General features: G+C 40.8%; 2 protein-coding genes across 6 annotated transcripts in view; one reads left to right on the top strand and one right to left on the bottom strand.

Annotated features, from left to right (window-relative positions):
* Nucleotides 1–4,853, top strand: part of adcy5 (adenylate cyclase 5) — a 93,296-nt gene extending 88,443 nt beyond the window's left edge. For all 4 annotated transcript variants that reach the window (XM_069154987.1, XM_069154985.1, XM_069154986.1 and 1 more), the window contains one exon: nucleotides 703–4,853. In XM_069154987.1, coding sequence (XP_069011088.1) covers nucleotides 703–831 — 129 coding nt within the window. In that variant the 3' untranslated portion in view covers nucleotides 832–4,853. The remainder of the gene's footprint in view (nucleotides 1–702) is intronic.
* On the bottom strand, nucleotides 4,668–23,021 carry sec22a (SEC22 homolog A, vesicle trafficking protein). Of its 2 annotated transcripts, none has more exons than XM_069154989.1 (7): nucleotides 22,933–23,021; nucleotides 20,381–20,591; nucleotides 16,087–16,250; nucleotides 14,517–14,696; nucleotides 12,553–12,671; nucleotides 11,146–11,211; nucleotides 4,668–4,754 (listed from the first exon to the last, which is right to left on the bottom strand). In XM_069154989.1, the coding sequence occupies exons 2-7, from the start codon at nucleotides 20,560–20,562 to the stop codon at nucleotides 4,668–4,670; spliced, it is 798 nt and encodes a 265-aa protein (XP_069011090.1). In that variant the 5' UTR covers nucleotides 20,563–20,591; nucleotides 22,933–23,021. The 2 variants fall into 2 exon arrangements, with proteins under 2 accessions (XP_069011090.1, XP_069011089.1); XM_069154988.1 differs by lacking the exon at nucleotides 4,668–4,754 and adding an exon at nucleotides 8,027–10,823.
* Nucleotides 23,022–24,674: the final 1,653 nt, after the last annotated feature.

The following is a 24,674-nucleotide window of genomic DNA, read 5'->3' as shown; positions in this document are numbered from 1 at the left end:
AATTTGTGTCAGATAACAAAAGACACCAAACATTGATTTAACAGAAAGAAAACCACTGTAACGGAGTACAATAAAAGTTTAGTCATGACCATTGACTGTATATAAAAGTGGACGTAGCTTCCAGGTCTGAAAAATGAGGCCGACGCGGAAGTGCCTGAAGCTGCAATACCACCGAGTGCCACTAGAGGTCGGCTCCAGCTCAACAGACTTCGATTCAAATTGTCTCGTAAAATTCTAAGCCAATAAAATTTCTCCACAAGTTATTTTGGTTATCTTAGCTAAAGTCACTGGTTTCTGGCGGTCCATCTGAAAATAATCCCGTCATTATATAGTAAATAAGCTTCAAGAAGCCGTGTTTTGGGGGGGGGGGGGGGGGGGGGGGGGGGGGAGGTGCGTCTATTTGATTGACAGGTCCGTGGTGCAGTCAGGTTACGGCTATCGGTGAGTGGGATCGCCAGGTTTCCAATCAGACCGAGTCAGATCCACCGGCTGTTGAAATGTCAAAACAGAAATTAACAAAAACAAAACACATTTTTAACCAAATTTAAATTTGGACCAGACATGAAGACATCTTTTGAACTTTAAATGAGTTCTGTGAGTCGAAATGTACTCGAAGACAGAATAATAGTAAACTTGTAGAAAATTGGGAAACTGAACCAAAACCAACCTGCTGACTCTCTCTCATCCTCCGTCCACCCTCAGGTGACCGCAGATCTGTACCAGGTACTGAGCTCCTATAACTACACAATGGAGTACAGAGGCCTGGTCACGGTCAAGGGCAAAGGGGAGATGATGACCTACTTCCTTACCGGTGGACCCTCCAGCAGTTAACCCACACCAGGTGACAAAACGGACACAGAGGGGGGTCGCGCACCTTACGACACAAAGAGCGGGCTCACAGACCTGCTAGCTTCCGGCGGACTGAGCTGACTGAAGCGGCAGTGAACCCCTCGTAACCCTGAAGGCCCCAAATGATGAGAAACCTCGTCCCAAAACTCGGCCTGAAGCTCAGCCTGAGTGGGAGAGGCCTTGCTAAACTTGAATGTGCTGTTGAGACCAAAGATGTCCAAACAGGGCGTTAAAAGACAGATTTGGCCAGCTGTGTGAGTCTCGGCCCCGAAGGAAAAACCTCCTAGAAATTAGATTTGCTTCAATCTGCCTGATTTTTTTTTTTTCTTCTTTTTTTTTTCCCCGAAGGGTTTGGGACAAACCTGCAGGAGGACATAAGCTACATGTCGCCTCCTTTTTCTCTCTGCCTTTCTCCTGCTGAAGTATATACAGTATGTACATGTAAAACATTGCGTTTTATGTATAAGATTTTATGTACTGTTTGTAAAACATTTCATCTATGTTGTTGTGATACAGGTACAAGTCTCTCAAGTGTGGACACTAAGCCAGCACTGCAGCACTATCCGTCCTCAATATGTAATCACATCCGTAAAAACAAAAACATGGATTGAATTATCAGTAAGTTATGAGGAGTGAGTCTTACAGGTCCGAAGGTCCCTCTGACTCTGTATGGATCGGGGTTTTTTTTTTTGTAAGACGAGAGAGAAAATGCTCCAAAGTGTTGATAGAAAGTTTCCTGTCTGACATGTGAAATCACAACCACACCCACGAAACACAAAGAGGATGTCAGCGAAGAGCTTTTTCTAATCTTCAAAAAGTTTTTGTATTTCGACTTCGGAGCGCCAACCCTGAGATATTTTAAGATTCTATATTTTGTACATTAATATATTTGAGAGCTATCTCTAAAACACCAGTGTGTATTCAGATGTACACGCTGCAGAACTCTCCTGTTGGGATTTCACAAGTCCTCTCTGGTGTTGCCTGATCTTCGCATCGCGCCACGGCTAACGCATCATTTAGCTTCGGCAGATCGACACTGTTGAACGCCCTTCTTCTCTTCTCTTTTTCACCCAAGTGAGTATTTTTTTTTCCGATCTGCGGGAAGTCGTCCATTTAGTGATCAGATGCTGTTGGTGATTCCCCTTTGCCAGTGTTTCCATCTCACGGCGAGGCGGTGTCAAACCCAGCGAGGGCGCACTTTGAATGACAGACTAGAGGACGGAAATGCATCAGTCTTGGTGCTCAAAAGCCATTTTGCACTCAAGTGCTTTCAACCGTCCACCTCTTTGTGCACTGCTCCACAGTCCCCTCCCCTTTCTTGCTTGCTCAATCAGATGGTACGACCCAATGAATGTCCAATGATCTCCGATGAGGCCTTTAATATGGACTCTACACTGACAACGGTGACGACGCTCATCCTGTGGACAGATGAGCACGTGGAAATGTGTCCTTTTTATCTGCTGTTTTCTTTCCTCATCAGAGCAGTTTTCTGCAGTATTAACGTCAGCGTGTCATCAGACACACTGACCCAGCGGACTTTTGTGCTTTTTAGTGATGTTATTACCAAACACTACAGTGGGGATCGGTTTGTCCTGGCTGAGTCACAGAATACAGTAATCTGCAAATATCTGGACAGAGTGTTTTCACCTCAGAAATACAGAAAACTTTAGATCGAAGCTTAAAGGATCTCGAGAGAAGACCAAAACCAAAATGTTAACTCCCTCTCACATTCCTTTGACTTCACTACTCTTGTCTTCTTTCACACATGCTGATCTTCAGCCCCCCCGGCTTGTTTGTACCTTGTGAAATCATGTTTAAAACACTAGCTAAAGAAAACATTACCTAAGTTGGATTTGTGCAAATGTATTGGAACTATAGGTATTTAATACTACGTTTGTTTTTATGTTTGGCTAGCGAGTGTTTACTGTAACACTTTGAGTCAGTCCTATGTTGTATGCAGGACTTACTCAGTGAACTGCAGTGTATGGAGTTTCAACTGTGCCATTACAATTATTCCAGACTTAGCTTCTATTTAAGTGCTGCATATTGATAAAATTATGGATTTTAAACAGTTGTTAGAAATTAATTAAATCTGATTTGAAATGACACATAAATGATTTTAAATATATTTAAACCTGAACAGATAATTAAATCCCACACAGCAACAGAACAATAAACACTTTTGTGCGGTGTTCTGTAAGCTGCAGCTTCCACAGACGCCACAGTTTGAAAATACCTCCGTTCGGTGGTCCCTCCCCTTCAGCTACAGAACCAGTACTGTGGTCCAAATGGCGTACTTGTGCACCAACACTCACTGTGTTGAGCACACAAATGAGTTCACACTGTCAAGTACAGAGACTACAAGTACCAGGATGATGCACACAAAAACGATCCGAAAAAGGAGTGAAACGTTCCACCCTGAACGGTCACCATCTGGTCTACGTAGAGGAAGGGGCGGGGCCACCGACTACGTAGAGGAAGGGGCGGGGCCACCGACGGAGATCATTTTCAAATCAGAGAGTCTTGAGGAAGCAGCTGCTGCTCCTGAACACCACGCAAAAGTGTTTCTTTTCCACTGCTGCTGCTGGACAGAAGCTGACAGTGTTTTTATTGTTTGTTAAAACAGAAGGCACAAAAATATGTTTCATTTCTGGGTCAAATCATTAAAGCCGCGGACGTTTTGGCGGTCGGCGTATTCACATGCTGAGGTCATTTCCGGTCAGCGTGGAACAGCAGTGTACGATTGTAAACAACACTACCCTGTCAACATTTCTCCACTACACGAGTAAGAGTCCTGACATGTAAGAGCACTATTTTGTTAGTGTACTGAAGGGAGTATGTCATCTGGAACGCAGCACAGCCGACTGCTGAGGGTGGAAAGTACCCAGCGTTTGAACCCCGTTCGGGTGCTTGGAGTGAACTGCATGTTTCCAGACATTCAGTGCACTCAAACAGTGAGTGTTAGTACGCAAGTTCGCCGTTCGGAACGCAGCCACTGTTCAGACATCTTTTAAAGTGAGCACAAAATGTTCATAGCAGGCACATCAAGACATGGAATTACAAAAACACAATTTAGAAGCATATTACAAAATAATGTTGTTATACCACAGAATGAGGAAATAATTACCGATGTTAACAAATTTAATACTTTTTTTCTTTTAAGTTTTATGATGGAAAAGCAAAATGCAAGTATAATTAAACAAGATATTTAAATTAAACAAAGTGAACGTTAATGATATTTTGTTTCCCGGTGGCACGCTCCAGCTCTGTAAGTGTCCTTGTTCCTGATTATAATGTGAGTCACGGAGGTTTAATAGGTTTTGGAGAACAATTGAACCATATGGAGGAATAATAGATATCGGTATTTTACAAGACAGTATACTTGTTTTCAGGATCATTTCATTGTTGATTTTGGTCTTTTTATGGGATTTTATTGATGGTTAAAAAAAAATACAGATAAGCACCAGCCTCATTCTTTAAATTTTGATGGATCTTTCCTGTTTAAAAAGAACAAGAGAGAAATGGCACTTGTCCAAATATTTGTTTTGCGCCTGTGGAATGGGGTAAAAAAAAAAAGCCATCAGTGGTCTACTCTGGTGGTCTTTGTCTTGTTAGTGTATTGTACTGCAGCGACCATTCACACACCACTACTCAAACATGTGACTCATTGAATGCAGTTCCATTTTACGCCCGTGTCAGCCCCCCTTTCCCCCCCCACTGTTTATCGTGCATGAATGTGCCATTAGGGAAACACAAAGGGTTGTAGAGAAGGAACAGATCAGAGATGAGCGGATACGTTCTTAAAGAGTCGGGGAAGCTCACCTGCTTCTCATCTCTGCAGCTGAGCATCCTCGTGGCGACTCTCTGACAGGACTGGGTGAGGCAGCGTCTGTGACAAAAACCAGCTACAGAGACAAAACCATGGGTTGTTCTTGTTGTCATGCTAAACACTATGCTCTTTTTTTTTTTACAGTACAATAAACTGCTGAGATGTTTCACAGGTACATGATTTCGTTAGATTTTTTTTTCCCCCTGCATATTCTGTCTGTAGTTACGTTGATTTACAGTGTTTCCTTTGTGCAAGCTTCGATTGCATCGTACCATCGAAGCTACAGACAACATCCAAAATGCCATTTAATCACTTAAAGGGAACAGCTGGGGGACATTTTTTTTTTTTTTTCCTGTTTTAACATAATGTCTCTGTCCACAAAACTGGGTTCATTAATTAGATGTTCAACAATCACGTGGATATAAATCTTGGGTGTCCATATATTTCTGGCCATTTAGTGACCACTGGAAGTGCTCTCAGTGAGCAACTATCCCCCTTTTGAAGCTTTCTTATAAACCTTTGTTTAAAACCAATATGAGCATTGAGCTGACATTTCACATGTTCATGTTGCTGACCAACAGATGGCAGGAGCACTACATCCCTTGCTTAAAAGCAGGGAGTTCTTTGTCTTCTTTTCTTCATGATTACTGCGAAAAACGAATGTGCTGATTAGCACCCTGCCTGCTGCTTCATTCATTACAGCATTAATATCTACATTTATTTATTTATTTAAGTCAACTCACCGGCCATTAAATCCAATAAGAATGAATTTAGAGTCTTGGTCAATAGTGATTCAGTAACTTGTGCCATACATTTAAGTAACAGTGCTGGACTATTATAACAATTTAATTCTATTTAAACTGAGCATCCAGATATAACTGGAGGATTTGCGGGATTGTCAGAAATGGAATAAGCTGCCACCGTACTGCAGCGGTAATCACAGCAGTGTTTACTCTCAAATTCCCCAGACTTAATGGCTGTGACCTTTTTGCACAACAAACCTGTGAGCCACTAACGGTGTGAGCTTTGCCACAAAAACATCATCACTGCTGGCATTCACTCGGAGCTTATAGAGTTCAAATCCAAGGCAACTAAGTTGTCAGTTAGCACCTACGGCAACCATTAGCCTAAATGTGCTTACTTCCTGCTCAAGAAGAAAACACTTCCCAGTTTGAGGAATCTCCATGTGATGAAATGAATGTTACCCATAACAAGGCCTACAAATAACATGAAGTATGATTATCATAAGTATAAAGGCCTCTTGTGGCATTTCTTGTGATGTATAAAAAAAGAACTGAAGTGTTCAGCTGCCTCTGAATCATGAGACAGTCTGTTGCTTGTTGTTGTTCCAAAGAGAACACAAGAAAAACACATCAATTTTAGCAGCTGAGCCTCCAGTGCTCATATAACATACACTGCTCCGGATGCTCCAGCCTCCAAGTTTAGGTGAATATTTTCCTGAAAACCACTTATTACTGGATACTTGGAATTGTTTTTAAAAATGGTTTAAAGGTTCAGTATTTCCCACAATCAAAGCAAAATGTACATGAGTCATCAGAGGCCACATTAAGCCCTGGCAGTGCTCAGACAAAAACATATGGAAAGCATTGTAACGGTGATGTCTCAAGTTTTTTTTTTTTTTTTTTTTAATGTTCAGTATTCCACAGCAGAGCTCAGAAACAATAAGTCCTACTATAATAGTAGATGTTTTAAGTAGACTGAAGAGGACCAGATCATGTCACGATGAATCCACGTGTCTCCACGGGGAACAGAAAAAGGACAAAGTACAGAGAATTGCTTTAAATCCAGTGGTCTTAAACATTTTGCTCAATTTAAATCAAATTTATATTTCTCAGATTATTTAACTTTCGATATAATTGTTCAATATTTTTGTATTTTAAGTCATGACAGAGCAACTCATAATACACACTAGTGTAAAATAATTCAAACGTGAAAATGATGTTTTCAACAGTTCAGGTACATTTTCTTAAGCAGACCTGTAATTGTAGCCCAGTATGAAGCTTAAGTGTGTAAACACCGTCGGTATCACGTTTTGCCTCACATAGGGGTGAAAAGTCGATCGTGTATGGTAAGGGTCGAAAACAGACGTCATGGGACAAAGCAGAAAGAGTGATAAAGTCCAAACAGGGAGGAAGTACGGGGTGGTTGGATGAAACACATACTGGACTTTCACCAGGACGACCAGTGTTTGAGTTTGAGGGGGCAAAAGTCAACAGGGATTTTTTTTGTAAGTAACATAAGTAAGTAATGTACATAACGTAATATATTTAACTACAAAATGTATGTTGGGTAACATGCGTACGATCTTTTCCACCACCTATAGGCTTCTTACTTTTAACGGCTAGAAAAGGCTAAATGTGACACTGGGACTGTGCTCTCTAGTGGACTGACAGGTGTATTACACATTTTGGTTGATAAATGATCACATTCATTCATCACATATTTGAATAAATCAGTATAAATGCCTTGAGTTTAAATTTTCCTATCTTACATAACAAACACAGACAACAATTTACTGGAACTGCTATGGAAACAAGAAAACTTCCAACAAACAGTCAGTGACGCACAATTCAGACAAAATCCAGCCTGAGCCGTATTGTGAAAAAAAAAAGAGAGCTCTTAGGTCATGTAGGTGTGGCACCGCTGTTGGAAAGCAGAGAACATTCACAGAGCGATGATGAATAATATGAGAGTGAAGCATTACAGCAGTCCCTCGACACATCTGTAGTGCTGATGCCAGACGGATGTGGAGTTTGGCTGTGCGGCTATTCGTCTATTCATTTTCACTTTTAACGTCCTTCAGTGCGACAGGGAATATCAAAAGGAATAAAAAGTTCTGACAGCCTTGGCACAACTGTTGAAGACATGAATCAATTCTCTACATTTCTCATTTGTTTACTCATACTTGTTGGAATGGTGCAGGGCGCCAATAAATTGTGCCATAATTCCCTGAACAAATCTCACACCGTCTAATGACATTAAATACGGCATCTCCTGATAGTAATTATGTGAAATGTGAACACTGTGTTAATTTCCACAACACAGGCAGAGAGTGAGCGGCTGGCCTTTTGTTCTGGTAAATGGCAGAAGAAGCCGTGTCTGAACTGAGGGGGCTCGGTGGGAGGAAAAGCAGGCCAGAGGCTGTTCAGATGATACGGGGCTGCCTCTGGCCTCCACAGCCCGGCTATGCATCTTTCCTGCTGCCAACACAGACGTGTTTATTAACATAGTCGCTTGACACTGGCGTATGCTGGAGGCTGTGTAGGCGAGGCAGTTTGTGTTGGCTGCAGCGGGGGCTACTTTATGACAACTAGACGCGAGTCTGCATTAAAAAAAAAAAAAAAACAACTGTAAAATAAAATGCACAAAATCTGTATAAAGCTTCACTGGCCACATGTCAAACAACAATCGGTCAGTAAATAAATAGCAAAATTAACTGTCTACAAAATGCCAAACAAGATACGATTGTTGTCTCTGGACGCAACAGAATACAACACACATACACGAGGCAGCGTTGCATAGTTTGAAACCAAGACTGAAAGCAGAGTCCTGCACCAGCTCAGGTACCCATGGGTGCAAAAAGTCCAATAATGGGTCAAATCACTGCATGCGAGCAGAACATGGAGGAAATGATAACAGACCAAAACTGAACAAGAAATTGAAGTTAAGGACCAGACTTCTGACTCCGTTGCACATTTTCTTTTTTGCTTAACTATGGTCCAAATGTAAATAATAGCGGCTGCATGTTGTTACATATTTGTTTAACATTAAAGGTTCCCTGTGGAGTTTGTTTTAAACCTTCAGTAGCATTATGAAGCTGTTTCTCCGAGTGGGACTCTTATTCTTGTGCACTCACAGAATAACGTGTATGATATGCAGGAATAGGGGTGATGTCATACACAGTCCTTCCACTGTAGTCACAATATTCCTCTTCTCTGAAGGTGGCAGTAATGGACAAAGATATGCAGCACTGCACCAACAAAGGCAGAGAAAACTAGTAAACCAGGTTCTCCAGGATTTCAGTTTTTTGTGATGGTTGCGATTAAAAATGTTAGCGGTTGCTTTTTCAAAATTTCCCATGTAATTTGCCACATTTTAAGGGAGGTTTTTTGCAGTAAAATTGCAGTAATTAGCAAAAATGGCAAGTCTTTTTTACCCACTTATTTTTTCTCATATGTAATCACTCCCTTTGATAATAAGCATGCTGCACACCATAGAAATATTTAAGTTCTCTCATTTAAAAAGAATTGTTTAACCATGGGCTCAAAGTTACAAGAAAAGTATAAAAGTGATGTGGCATACCAAACAGACGGTCTGTGACAGGAACATAGAATACAAAACCTAACTCTTCTGTAAAAAAAAAAAAAAGAAAAAAGGGATTTGAATACATTTTAAATCATATTAATTCAACGCATACTGATTTCACAAATTAAAGTGCAGTCTCTTATGACTAGAGGTGTGTTTAAATTAAAAATTAACAGAAAGTATTCATCATTCCAGTGACCTTTCACGTCCGTTTTCCCCCAGGCAGGCAGCATGTGTCATGTGTCTGTTCTGATGATGAAAGCAGGGCTTTGGATGAGGGGAGAGGCTGACTAGAACTGAGGAGTTGATGAAAGGAGTTTTGGTTGGAAAGATTTATTTTGTGCTGTAATTTCTTCAGCAGAGCAGACAGTTTGTAGATTGTTTTCTATGATCAATGTGTTGTTAAGACTTGTTAGAATTCACTTGTTTTGTTTTAATGGCTTATTTTATGTGAAGCACTTTGTAACTGAAGTTTAGAAAAGTGCTATACAAACAAAGTTGATTATTATTATTATTATTATTATTATTATTATTATTATTACTACTACTGAGGACAGTAGTAGGAAAAAAATCATAGGAATTTTCAAAATTGCAGGATGTCACAAATATTGCTGAGATTGCCTGAATTGGTGTTATCAACTGCGATCAAAAGATCCCAATTTCCTGGGGGGGACTGGTAAACATTGAAGTACTAACGCTGGATTTAAAAATGAAGGAAATGTACTTGACATGTACAAGAATGTACAAAAGACAATAAATGAAAATGTATTTGTTTGTTTGTTGTTTACAAGACAACTCCACAGGCTACCTTCGGACGACAGGTGTTGTTGGCTGAGATCGATGAACTGATTCAGCTGAATATCAAACATAAACAATGTTCGGGTCCGATCAGAAATGTGTCTTTAGCAGTCAGTAAGCGTCTGGTTAAATTCTCTGATGCACCTCGGGACATCTGCACCAGCTGTTCTTTCTAGTGTGTTCTGATGTAACGTTGAACACACACTGTCATATTTTCCAGCGCTGACGTTCATAGAGAAATTTGATCACATTGACACCCATATTAACATATTCTGGCTGCTGTTGAGTGTGGCTGGTGTGCTTTGCACTTAAATCGTGGATATGTGTTTCATAAGTGTCAGTTAATTCCTTAAAAGAAAAAGAAAAAAAAAAAGTAGTCCTCACCACAAAGTACGACTTTTAAAACTGGAACAGTAAAAACTAAAAGGTTTTAAACCAGGTGAGTGTGTGTGGCCTGTTTGGTTGTGGGTTAAACATAACCCTTCAGTTCCAAGTATGGTTTGCAAATTTGGATGAAGGACTCAGAGGTGATGGATGCAGTGAAAGGAAGTAAAAAGCAGACGTGGTGGGGCGGCGGCAACGACTTCCCAGATCAATCCAATAATGTCCACAAATGATTGAGTCTGTGACAGAGTGTCGTCCAAGTCCAAACTGAGATCTGTCCGCCGGGGCTGAGAAATAGTGACCAGGACTAATGTGATGCTGCACGATTTATTCGGAAGGCTTGTTTTTCATGTCCCCTTTGTCCCCAGTAGCATCTCCGGCATTTCCAGGCCATCTGACTAAAGGTCCGTTTGTCCTTTTGTGTTCAAGGTCTTCGTCAGACGTTGTAGTCTGGCGCTTTGCCCAGCGGCTGCCTCAGTCTGATTTGCAGGGTCATGAAAGCCCCCACTGCCACATGGAAGAGAATCTGCCACATGTTCCTCAGTTCATACAGATACATGTTGGACAGACAGATGAGTGCAAACGCCAGGAAGGACTTACTGTTCCTCCAGACAGAGAAGTAGGCAAACAGGTAGCACTGAAAGGACAACGGCAAAGAAGAATTTGAATGCTGCACACACATTGTGCGAGCGGTAATGAACAACAGCATGCTTTCATAAGAAATCCCATTTATTAAGCCTGTTCCAATCATCGGTCTACCAACTCGTGGTGCTCCATTTAGTATCCAGCGCTGCACAAAAGGAGCTGATGAAAATGTTTGGGAGAAGGTGCTGGCCTGAGAGGCATTGAGCTTTTGCTAATGTTAGTCGAGCTGACAAGCTGCTGAGCTGTAAAGTGCAGGGCTGTTAGTCAGCCAGTCAGCCGGTGATGGGCTACTCTTACCGCAGACTATCACTTACCTGATAGAGACAGGCAGCTGTGCCAAGGAAGAAGGCAATCACGTAATTAAAGTCTTCATCGTCGTTCTGCAGACGGGAAGAGAAGGCAAAGAGGCTTTTTTTTTTTTTTTTTGTCTAGACAGGCCATCATGAAACCAAGACAAGAACATTCAGAGGTTCCTATATTTATTATTTTCATGTAGCTCGATCTAATCTTGTCTACTGGATATGATGTGTCATTTACAGTTTCAAGGAACAGAATTGTAGGCGTATGGCAGAGAGATGCTCTTGCACCAAAACTAAAACGAATTTCATAAACTTCTCTTAAAGGAAGATTGTGGTCAATGACAATTTGCACGTTATTTTAGCAGGTTTGTTCATTAGTTTAATCGACAATGATCACATTATATACTGTATGATGTTGAAACCACAAAAGTAATGGGACACGAAACATTCTGACAAGTAGTCAGCTTTTCTAAACTACTTCATTAGGAGAACTAACCACAAATGATCGAACACAAAACTGGACTAAAAATCTCTTATTACAGACAAAAACTGTGCACACACAACAACACAGATGAACAATGTCAAAGTAAAAAAAACAAGACTTTAATGTCCTTTAGAATTTATTTTAACAATACTCATAAAAAATGTGGAATCTATATGTACACCACATTTTTCCAAGTGCCAACAAGTGTTAACAATACTAAGGAGAAAAGGGTGGAGAACTCCACATTCAAAACACTGAATTATTTACATTCTTACCACCTATACAACCCTCTCTCTGTGCTCTCTGGGCTCTCAGTCCTATCTCCTCTGTTCCCCAGCCTGAAGCTCGGCCTGAAGCTCAGCCTGAAATTTGCAGAATGTTTTTCCTGTGACTGTCTCAGCTGAGTCATTCGAGGCTTCCCAGTTTTTCTGAGGTGCCAAGAAGTCTAATTTGTTTTTACTGAATCTGTCGTGCAAACGTTTTACCTCTGGTAATATTTTAAATAAGACATGTAGAATAAAGTGATTTTGATGAAATATCACTATTCAAAGCTTCGATTTGGTTATTTTTCCTGACGGAAGCGTTTGGCGCAAATGAGTAGTTCAAAGAGCATCGGAAAATTTAAATTTGTAAAGTTTTTGACTGATAAATGGTGTAATTCTTTATTTATTTTCTAATGAAAACATGCCTTTAAAACTCATTGGTAGGTTGTTGGGGTCAGAGGGTTAATTTGTCTGGTTTGTCTTTAACTGATCCTCTGACTGCATCTGTTTCCTGGTCTGTCTGCCTGCTTTACTGAATGAATAAACTTAGCTTTAGTCAGATACAGTAAATTGGTAATAACAAACCTCTGAAAATAGGGCCAGTTTGTATGAAAGTAGCATGTTCCTTTAAGAGAAACTGAATGTGTTTGGATGTCATCTCCATTATGTCCTCACCTGGAATATGCTCTCTATAGCATGGACTCCTCGCAGCAGGTTGAGTCCTCCACAGAGGACGCAGAGCACACAGGATACGATGCCTGGGAGAGTCACCGGCTCCAACATCTGTGTGGGAGCTGGAAGAGCACAAGGACACAGTATTACAGACTCTGCGAGCTCTGCTGTGCAATAGAGCATAGGCATTTGATGAAAAGTAATTATTTATAAAGGAAAATATTCAGAATAAAAGGAATAAATCCCTGAAAAGCACAGATAAACCAAGCATACACTGTTTTTAAATCTTCTGACCTCCAAAAGACAGAGTAAAAGAAGTGAAGTGTCACTATAATCAGATTAGCATACTTCATCCCTCAGGACAAAATGATTTATGTATCAGAAAACAGAGACTGGCAAGGTCCACAGAGAGTGAACAAAGTGTGGAGAGCAGCTCTGAAGGATGTCAGGGGGAACACAACAGCTCTAAATGACCCGAGGTGGCATCGCTTAGCTCGGGGCAACTGAGGTGTGACAGTGCGTGCAAAAGGGCTGTTTTCTGGAGCATCCGAGGAGAAGCGGGTCTGAGCCTCAGGAAAACAAAGCACCAATGAAACTGCTTGATAAGGAAAAGCATATCTGATTACAAGACGCACAATATGTTTGAAGATTATTCTGTCTTTTCCCTTTATTATCCTCTACAAAGTAATGATTACAAGAATAAACAATTGAGTGCTTTGAGCTGCAAATGGTACTTTTGGAGAAGTTATTTACCATTTTTTTTAATGGTTACAATTACACAGATACATTATTCATGCTATTTTCTATCTAAAGTAAATATAATGAGCACTTGTTATCCTTCAGGATGCTAACTGTCTACTGCAAATAATCTATGAAGAAAAGCGTATATTAAAAAAAAAAGGTTTGTGCTGATGCTGATCCTGTAAACATTTTGATAAGCTCATGAAAACTCCACAAATGTAGGGCTGGATATCTTGTTAAAAAATTTCCGATACCAGTACAAGTACTGACACCCGTTTGTATACGATACTTTGTTTGATACCAATTTTATAAAAATCAATTTTAAGGTAAAGAAATTCACATTCTGGCACTAATCTTGAGCTTCCGTGCAGTTTAGACGGGGAGAGCGTAACACAAGTTCTCTTCTGTGGCTACAATTAACAGATGTCCCTGAAAATCCTCACATGGAAGCTATCGCTTTACCGATGTTCCCAAAATGCTTTAAATGCTGTTGGTAGACGCCAGCTAGCAGGCAGCACAGAGAGAAACCTCCAGTCCCCAGCTACTTCAATGCAACACAGACAGGTGCATGGTCAAAACATAGTAACAAAAAAAAGAGTGAAATAAAGTGTTCTTATGTAAGATTTACTAAACTAGGTTGAAACAGTGCGATTTTATCTAACTGGGCAGACCGCCTGAGAGAAGTTTATGTATGAGAAGCGATGTGTCTCACTGATGCTAGTGAGATTTACTCTTGCATAAATGTATGAGCCAAACGAAAACATGTTTGTGTGGATGTAACCTAGGTATTAAAATTCGCTACCACATGACAAGACATTTTTCAATACTAGAAGGTATCCAAGTAATTCTGTTGGTGCCATAAAAGTACTGAAGTTCAGAACCCAGTCTGACATCTCAGTATGAACAATGACAGGTGGAATGGTGCTTCCAGCTTCGTTCCTTTATTGCTTTGAGAACAGATGCAGCATTCAGAGGAAATAACCAGCGACCTTTCTATGTCCTAGTTAACAAAGACCAGTTCTACCAGTGACAATAGTGTCAAGTAATGAGAATAAGATCAAATGGGATAACATGTTATTGATTACCAGAAGGGAAATAAAGTAGTTTATTACAAAAGAAAAACTCTTTTGTACTTTTTGTGTGTGTGTGTGTGTGTGTGTGTGTGTGTGTGTGTGTGTGTGTGTGTGTGTGTGTGTGTGTGTGTGTGTTAGCAGCTCATTTCCTACCTATGCCCTTGTATTTGGAGGGTGTGTGCATTGAGAATCCATTGATAGCCCGCAGGTCCTCGGGGGAGAGCTGGTAGGGCGGTCGCAGCTTGATCTCTGTCTGCATGTCAGCCAGGTTGATCTTGGTGGACAGGGAACGAGGGCTGTTGTAGCGCTGTTTGGTCTTCTGGATGAAGGTATCTGACGCACGACAGTCAGCACAACCGAAAGGTGGTTAATAACACAGGGAGCAAAAACCTGGGTGATAAGCGTATCCTTTGTATGAGAGAGCAGCACTGTCAGGGGTAAAGCAGGTTTATAAACTTTTAAACTCAGAAATGATTTATTAATAAACAGAATTCAGGTTTATGTGTCAAAGAGCTTCACAAATGTAAGGATCTTTTTTCCCCTGGTTTCCCTGGTCTGGTCTACTCGGCCTTTGAGACCTTTTTTCTATGGATATAGATGAAACTTTTTCCAGATTTTCTGGTTATACTGACTAAAACAATTAAATCTTTCATATAAACATTGAACTCAATAAAAAAAATTAAATTAAAAAATTAAATGCCACTATGCATAGTCTTTTCCTGCAGCTGCCTTTTTTTAAAATTTTCTTTTAACTACTAAACTCTTATTTCCTGCTTTGCCTAGTATATCCCATCTTGAGCCAAGGGGTGTAACGATATGCGTATTTGTCTTGAATTCAATTTGTATGAGCATTCTGTTTGATCCAAACAATGACAGAAGTATGTTTATGATTGAAGAGAAATATCGTACTCGCATTCCCGAACAGAAATTCAAACAGTCCTACGTGAAGGATTTTTCCAGCACACTAGTTGTTGTTTTATATATACATATATATATATATATATATATATATATATATATATATATATATATATATATATATATCCTGGTCAGACAAATGCTGCGCAGAAATGATGTGATAGCTCATGCTATCAGTTTTAATCTGACTTCCTGCAATGTCTCTGCTCACACTGGAATGGAAATATTATCCATTGATAACCGCAATAAACTAATTCAGCCAAGATGGCTGAGTGATCTGTGTTGAAAAAAAAAGGAGAAAGGCTGAAACTGCGCTGCTGGCTTTGCTGGTTAATTTAAGTTAATTGTGAATTATGTTGCACTTGCCTTTACGGACACAGGACACAGGTCAGTGTGTTGTTCATTTTTCCTCTTACCAATATGCCAGCATTACAGTGCCTTAACTGAGTAAGAATTATGGTCTAAGAGACACTTCTAATGGTTTATACATTTCAAAATAAATATTTTTTCTTATTTTCTCTCCTGTATCAAAAACGTACTGAACTGTGACCCCAAAACTGAAACCGAACCATGAATTTTGTCGACCGCCCAGAAGATCGTACCTTGAGAAGACTTTAAAAAGTGTAAATAGTAATAAATGCTTAAAAATGAGGCTAATATTGTACCAGAAACTCTCCTTATTTGACTCCAGATGCAGTCCTACTCATGAACAAAGATGTCCTTGCCCTTTGAATCTAAAAGCTAACATCATTAGGTTTACTGTATGATAGCTGGCTGACAGATAAGAAAATTCCACAGAGCTTACCAAATTCAATGAAGGAGTATGGCCGCACAGCGCTGCTGATTCGTTTGGTGTCGTAGGTGACGATGAACTCCTTCTGCAGCTCATCCAGGAAGCAGAAGGCCAGCACATTGGGGTAGTTCGCAGTGCATACCATCAGGTATCCAACACCCAGGGAGCTGGTGAAACTGAACGCCACACACACACACAGGCACAAACATTTTTTTCCTTGCTTTTAACATACCGCGCTGCTCTTTTCTCTCCAAAGAAACCTTGGGAAAAATAATTAGGACAACACAGACGGTGACGCAATGGTATTTCTGAGCTGCTGGTTGCAGCTCTAAACACTAGTTCAGCACATCTCTGCTTTACAATCAACACTTTCCCAGTTAATTACACGTAACAAAACACATTCTAATGCACCTCTGCAGACACACTATCTGTTGGCCTTGCAGTGCTAATTGACGCACTGAGCACAAAATAAATTCCCCAGATACAGAGACTTTTACATTATCCGAATGGCTCTGAGCATAATTGAGTGGAAAGCTGGTTATCAGCAACATCTAAATGGATACGGAACATAAATGTCAACAAACAGCACAGAGTGATTTGATTATTATCATGGGGCTAGAAGAAAAGAAAAACTCCTAAGTGTTGAAGATATCTAAGGAATGAGGGTGAATCAAATACCAGCATGTAAATGTGTAGCTGCAGGGTGTCCGAAATTTAAATAATTGACTCAGCAGAGGGAGGTAGGCGGTCCTCTTACTCTCATAAGATTAATTGATGGTTAATATTGTGACCTCTCGTTTAACAAAGTGGCTGTTTCAATACTGATGTGAGTATATTGTGAATATTATACCTAAGGTAAGTCACATTAATTTATATAGAGTGCCCTTCAGGAGCAGGAATTCAGTGTTTCACAAAAAGGGTTCAAAGGGTTCAAGGAGAATGAAGAGAGGAAAAACTAACGAACTGTGATGAGAAGACCTCAGTAGTAGCTCACTGATGCAGAAAGGTGCCCGACCATGCGAGGCAATTAAACTGCTAGTGTCAATTTTAATTCAATTCAATTGATTGGGAGCCGGTTTAAAGAAATCCAGCCGCCAAAAGCCGGCAGTTAAAACGAACGTACAGTGCATCTGGAAAGTATTCACAGCGCTTCACTTTTTCCACATTTTGTTATGTTACAGCCTTATTCCAAAATGGATTAAATTCAATTTTTTTTCCCCCTCAAAATTCTACACACAATGCCCCATAATGATAACGTGAAAAAGATTTTTTTTAATTTTTGCAATTCTATTAAAAAATAATATACGAAAAAAATCTCATGTACATAAGTATTCACAGCCTTTGCCATGACACTCAAAATTGAGCTCAGGTGCATCCTGTTTCCACTGATCATCCTTGAGATGTTTCTACAACTTGACTGGAGTCCCCTTGTGGTAAATTCAGTTGATTGGACATGATTTGGAAAGACACACACCGTCTATATAAGGTCCCACAGTTGACAGTGCATGTCAGAGCACAAACCAAGACATGAAGTCCAAAGAATTGTCTGTAGACCTCCGAGACAGGATTGTATCGAGGCTCAGCTCTGGGGAAGGGTACAGAAAAATGTCTGCGGCATTGAAGGTCCTAATGAGCACAGTGGCCTCCATCATCCGTAAATGGAAGAAGTTTGGAACCACCAGGACTCTTCCTAGAGTCGGCCGCCCGGCCAAACTGAGCGATCGGGGCAGAAGGGCCTTAGTCAGGGAGGTGACCAAGAACCCGATGGTCACTCTGACAGAGCTCCAACGTTGCTCTGTGAAGAGAGGAGAACCTTCCAGAAGGACAACCATCTCTGCAGCACTCCACCAAGCAGGCCTGTATGGTAGAGTGGCCAGACGGAAGCCACTCCTCAGTAAAAGACACATGACAGCCCACCTGGAGTTTACCAAAAGGCACCTGAAGGACTCTCAGACCAGGAGAAACTAAATTCTCTGGTCTGATGAAACAAAGATTGAACTCTTTGGCCTGAATGCCAAGCGTCATGTTTGGAGGAAACCAGGCACCGCTCATCACCTGGCCAATACCATCTCTACGGTGAAGCATGGTGGTGGTAGCATCATGCTGTGGGGATGTTTTTCAGCGGCAGGAACTGGGAGACTAGTCAGGATGGTGTGTGATTCTGTGCTAGGTTATGTTTACAATAATACAACATATATGTATGCCATATCATATTAATTATATATAGGTCGTATTATTGACTATTAATCCTCAGGTGTAGACAAAAGGCTGTGTTTGTAAATGAGAGTGATACTGCTGGACCAAACCAAAAGGTCACAGGAGGAGGTCTGCAACCTGTGGGGTCACATACTGTTGTTCTTGGAGTCATAAACAGGAACAGACAGCTGTCGCGAGAACTCCAGGGTGTGAAGGAAGACAACCACCACCTCGACCAACCAACAAAGGATACATCAATACACATGACTTTTTGGTGTCTGTACTATAAGAAGACTGGGTGAGGGAAAGTCAGGAGGTCAGACTTCGTGAACTGACACATACTTTGTTGCGGTTAGGGAAACATAGTCTGGACCCAGAGCTCTGTAAACTGATTATTCTGCGGCTGTTAAATAAATATCTTGAAGCCTGACATCTTCTCCTATTGCCTCATTAAAGAACACGCAGGACTGGGGGCTGACACATATTGGCTTTGTACTAGCAGGAGCCCACGTCCAACAATGGAGGGAAAGATGAATGCAGCAATGTACAGAGACATCCTTGATGAAAACCTTCTCCAGAGCGCTCTGGACCTCAGACTGGGGCGAAGGTTCATCTTCCAACAGGACAACGACCCGAAGCACACAGCCAAGATAACAAAGGAGTGTCTTCGGGACAACTCTGTGAATGTCTTTGAGAGGCCCAGGCAGAGCCCAGACTTGAACCCGGTTGAACATCTCTGGAGAGATCTGAAAATGGCTGTGCACCGACGTTCCCCATCCAACCTGATGGAGCTTGAGAGGTCCTGCAAAGAAGAACGGGAGAAACTGCCCAAGAATAGGTGCCAAACTTACAGCATCATACTCAAAAAGACTTGAGGCTGTAATTGCTTCCAAAGGTGCTTCAATAAAGTATTGAGCAATGGCTGTGAATACTTATGTACGTGTTATATTTTTGTTCTTTATTTTTAATAGATTTGCACAAATTTTAAACAAACTTTTTTCATTTGATCATTATGGGATATTGTGTGTAGAATTTTGAGGGGAAAAATTAATTTAATCCATTTTGGAATAAAGCTGTAACATAACAAAATGTGGAAAAAGTGAAGCGCTGTGAATACTTTCCAGATACACTGTAAAGACAGTTGTTGCTGTGGAGCTGCTACACCGTCTCATCCAGTGGCTTTGGTTTGAAGTTTCAGAAAGTTGAGTAGAAGTTGCAAGTTTCAAATCATCTTGTTGTAAATCTTTGTTCTGAACTGAGCACTCAGATCACTAGAAAGTCCCTAAATCCTACCAAAACAAGTATATTCTGAATTCCTATACAACAGGAATGTAAAGAAAGAGAAACTGTGTTCCAAAAATGTCCAAATTAAGTCAAGTAACCATCAGTGAGTAATTATCAGACAGAATGATAGAAGGGATTTCCTCCGGATTTCATTAGACAAAAATATATCAGTTTTGACAAAAGCCACTGAAAGGCCACGAATATCAGAGCGGATTAACCTGAGACTTTAAACACTACCTGCTCCATTCTGACCTTCACCGTCTTCTGGTGTGCACATTCTTCAGATGCTCCAGGCTCTCATTGATTAAAGAATCTCTTATCAAAAGGAGGCTCGGGTTGTTGAGAGGTATAGCTGGCACGTTGATGGCTGATGTAGAGGTTCTTTTGAGGTCATGTCCTCTGTTTTAATAAGACTAATTAGCTCTTAACAAACACTGCTTGAGAGTTTCAAAGCCTTTCCCTGAGCACCGTCTGGGCTTTTTTAGAAACAGTCCGACACCTCAAATGAAGCTGTGGCTGTCAAATCACTTAAATTAATAATAATATTTTAAATAAAACTGTGCTGGAGTCAGGGCGGGAAAGCAGGAAAACTGCCAGCCGCAGACTATTTAAGCACCCGTGGGTCATTTTTGTTGATGAAGACGCATCCTCTACATGTTTGTTTTATACTTGGAAAAGAAGATCTATTAAGAAAATGTAAATACGTAAAAAATAAAATCACATGTTTTATGTCTAATCACAACTATACACATTTAATGGCAATTAACTGTTAAAGTAATGTGTCAGGTCTCATTGGGAATTTAAATACGCCGAGAGAAGGACCTACTTCACATTGTAGGGTCCAGTCCTAAGTGTGCAGCGGTCGGGGAACTGGCCAAGTTTCTTGGAGAGACCTTTGAGGTGCCTCTTTGTTTCCTGGAGCTCCTTGTCCTGCTCGTAGTCAGTGGATGCAGAGAGCGGCAGGCCGTCCCCGACCCGAACCACAGAGGCGAACAACACCATCGACATCTTACAGCTCTGGCAGTCTCACTGAAGGTCTGCAAAAAGACACGTAAAACGGGGAACCAAGTTTGTTGAGAGACGACTCAAATTTCAAAGTAGAAATACATTTGTGCTTTATATGATCATAAACTAACACGGTTCTTCAGATCAAATAAGTAATATAAAGGAGTAACCTGTGATTAGCATTTTTAATACATTTCCTAAAATTTTACAGACTAATCGAATGCCTGGAAAAATATCATCACTTGAAAAGATAATGAAAACATTTCTTCTCACTCCTTTTTTAAATCAACTTTAAAATTCAGTTCTTGTTTACAGCTTTAGTGTCCAACACTTTTCTTCCCCAGAAGTCAACCAATGTTGGTCAAGTATAATTCAACGGTTTCATAAAGTCTCAAATATCATGTTTGTATATAGCTAGTTTCATAAAAATCTGAGATGCACAAACAGTGACTTAAATACTGTTTATTCTGGTGTCTGAATAATATAACTTATTCAGATATCTGCTAAACTTGCTTTTTTCCCCAACTGGAAAATGCCAGCTTGCTCACACTCGTTTCTTTAACCCACATGAAATATGTAACAGTTCATTACATCATCCGAGCAACAAATGTGTTCATTCAAGTGTGATGGATAGGAAAGGTTCAATGTGTTCTACAATACGAGTTCAGACACTTTATGGTGGGTCCTGACATATAAAATCCAGATATGTATCACCTACGCCAACCAGGTTATGTTTCTGGTAGTTTGTTTGTATGTCAGCAGGATTATAGAAAAACAACCGGCCCGATTTTCATAAAATCTGGCGGCGGGGTACAGAATATCATTCATGGGATGTTTTTTTCAGACCACTTGGAAACAATGCCAGTTCCTTGTGTTGACATGCTTTATAATGAAATATTAAACAAATGAATTACTGTACACCTGCACATCTTTAACGTAGGACACGTTCACGCTGCAAAAATACTGTGGGCATGTTTCAGACCACTTCCCCATATGGTCTGAAACATGTGATCTTCATGCGTCCTGGGTGCATTCACACATGTCCTGTTTGTGCTCCGATCCCCCGGGACGGATGATGATGCCTTTTAAATGATTTACTTAAGATCGAATGGTTTGATCCAACAATCAATAATCAAATTAACAGATTGTTTTAATGATTTTTTTTTTCTTTTTCCTGCATTTATTGATCTTGATTGAATTTAGACTCCGTTATGGTTAATTCTACATTCATGAAGGTGGATTTCTGTGGGTTCCTGTATGTTCCTGTGTGTTTCTGTGGGTTCCTGTATGTTCCTGTGTTCCTGTGTGTTTCTGTGGGTTCCTGTGTGTTTCTGCGGGTTCCTGTATGTTCCCGTATGTTCCTGTGTGTTCCTGTATGTTCCTGTGTGTTCCTGTATGTTCCTGTGGGTTCCTGTGTGTTTCTGTATGTTCCCGTGGGTTCCTGTGTGTTCCTGTGGGTTCCTGTGTGTTTCTGTATGTTCCCGTGGGTTCCTGTATGTTCCTGTGGGTTCCTGTATGTTCCTGTGGGTTCATGTATGTTCCTGTGTGTTTCTGTGGGTTCCTGTGTGTTTCTGTATGTTCCCGTGGGTTCCTGTGGGTTCCTGTATGTTCCCGTGGGTTCCTGTATGTTCCTGTGGGTTCATGTATGTTCCTGTGTGTTCCTGTGTGTTCCTGTGTGTTTCTGTATGTTCCCGTGGGTTCCTGTATGTTCCTGTGGGTTCCTGTATGTTCCCGTGGGTTCCTGTATGTTCCTGTGTGTTCCTGTGGGTTCCCGTGAACCGTGGAGCCCAAAGGAAAGCTTCTCAGAACCCGTTTTAAAGATGAACGAACCCCGCTGCTCTCGGAGAACCACGGACAGCTCCCGGCTCCGAGAGAAGGGGCGTCCACAGGAACACCACGAGAACATCTCCACATCTCCAAAAACCAACTCCAGACTTCAACGTCACCACCTGCTCGGAGTAAATAAAACACCGGGAAGACTTTGAGACGACTGAATGAAAGAACCGAGACGTTTACGTCAGCCAGCTCATGCTCAAGTGAAGAGCAGCATCTGTGGAGTTTGTTTACATCCGTGGTTGTCCGTCTACCGACCACTAGTTCGTCATCTTGGACCCGTTTTGTCCTCTCGTGGTGTTAAAAGTGTCCAACGCAGGGAACACGTGGCTAAACCAGCTGCAGACCGGGACAGACAGCTAGCCACCGTTAGCAGCTAAGTATACTAGCTTGTACACAAACGTCCCCCCCTCCTGTAGCCGACGCGAGGCTGAGGGAGCTAACAGCGTGACATACACACGTCTCACAGCAACGCTTCGACGAAACCCGAACAAGACGCACACGTCTGACACACCGAGATGATGAGCTGGGGTTTAATACCTGGTGAAGCAGCGTGGCATCATGCGGACATCTGTGACTCGCAGCTCTGAAGCTGTGCAGAAGCAGCTAGTGAGCCGCAGGAAGCTGCGCCGTCGTCATTTTTCACGTTTACGTGGCTCGCTCGCGCTGCATTGTGGGTACTGAAGCCCTCACCTACGTCACAGAAGAAGAAACAAACATCAAACCTGAAGATTGATTTGAATTCGGTTCATTTTAGACTTCTGTTCTTACATAGATATCGTTCAATATTCGGTTAATTCCTCCTTATTTTAATTTATGGTTTTACTTCGCGTATTTAAACACATGTTGACAAAACATGTTGCACACCATGATAACAAAAATAAAACATATCAGAGTGAATTCAAATAAATTATTCCGAGAAAAATATTAAACAATAAAAAAGTAAAAACATATTAAGGCCCAAGATGTAAAGAAATGAAAACAATACTAAGCCAAAGCAAGACCAAAAGGTGTATATTAGTAGACGTTGATACTGTAAGAGATCGGCTTCAATAAAATAAAATTGGGCCTTATAAGGAAATGCCATGGAGAATAGACATGTTTTCAAATGAAATATGGGAAGGTCCAGTGAAAGGTTTATTTTTAAGCTTTTGGACAGCGTCTCAGACTGGGGCATTGCAACTACATGATCAACAGAACACCCAATATTACTCTTCTCAAAACGTACACAGTCAAGTAAAGAGAGTAAACACAACATAAAACAAAACATACAAAGGCCATAAAAGAGAAAACATACAATATAACCATACGTGTAGTGCAGGCGGAGCACAGTGGACTGACAATGCACGTTTTTGGTTTTTTTTTACTAAGAGAAATAAAATGTTCACAGTTCTCTTGATCCTGTTGAAAATCATTAAAGATGCTGTAAAGTAGAAATGAAAATGAGTTTTAAGTTCATCACACCACAGAAGTATGGGTTGTCAACTACCCATCCAAATTTGAATGAAAAAAAAAACAAGTATATTAAATTAGGGTTCATAAAATCATCAGTCTTCTCTGCTCTGAGACTGAGGGGGCGTGTCCTGAAGGAGCTGAAGCTCCGCCCCCTCCCTGGAAGGTGTTCAGTGTCCTGTAGGACAGTCCTGTGGCTGCAGTTCTTTTCCCCACTAAGTGGTCCGTCTGACATCCAACCTCTCGGTGACTTAATGCATGATGTCCCACTGGTCCTCTGTCTCTCTGGTGGACGGAGCAGCCTGCTTTATGAAAACAGAATAGAATTAGAATTTATTTGTCCAATGAGTGAAACATACAGATACATATAAATCCAGCTTGTCCCCCTGATCTGTAACCAGAGACAGAAGACAGTGAGTCTCCAACTACTTCTAACGCACCTGAATTACAATAGTGGAGATAATAAGAGAGGAGGAGTTGATTTAGTTCTGTAACGACTGCAACATGAACAACGCTGCATTACATCACATCAATTCATTATATCACCTCAATTCATTATATCACCTCAATTCATTATATCACATCAATTCATTATATCACCTCAATTCATTATATCACCTCAATTCATTATATCACATCAATTCATTATATCACATCAATTCATTATATCACCTCAATTCATTATATCACCTCAATTCATTATATCACATCAATTCATTATATCACATCAATTCATTATATCACCTCAATTCATTACATCACATCAATTCAAACTTTCAACCTGCTCAGGTCGAGCTGAAAGTCTTTCTCTTCCACTGATGTCCCTCCAC

This window comes from Embiotoca jacksoni, unplaced genomic scaffold (genome assembly GCF_022577435.1).
Source record: "Embiotoca jacksoni isolate LCO1_2020_lvr unplaced genomic scaffold, fEmbJac1.0.p SCAF_2, whole genome shotgun sequence".
Classification (NCBI taxonomy): domain Eukaryota; kingdom Metazoa; phylum Chordata; class Actinopteri; family Embiotocidae; genus Embiotoca; species Embiotoca jacksoni.
The sequence above is the reverse complement of the archived record's forward strand: the minus strand, read 5'-3'. Positions and strand labels throughout refer to the sequence as shown.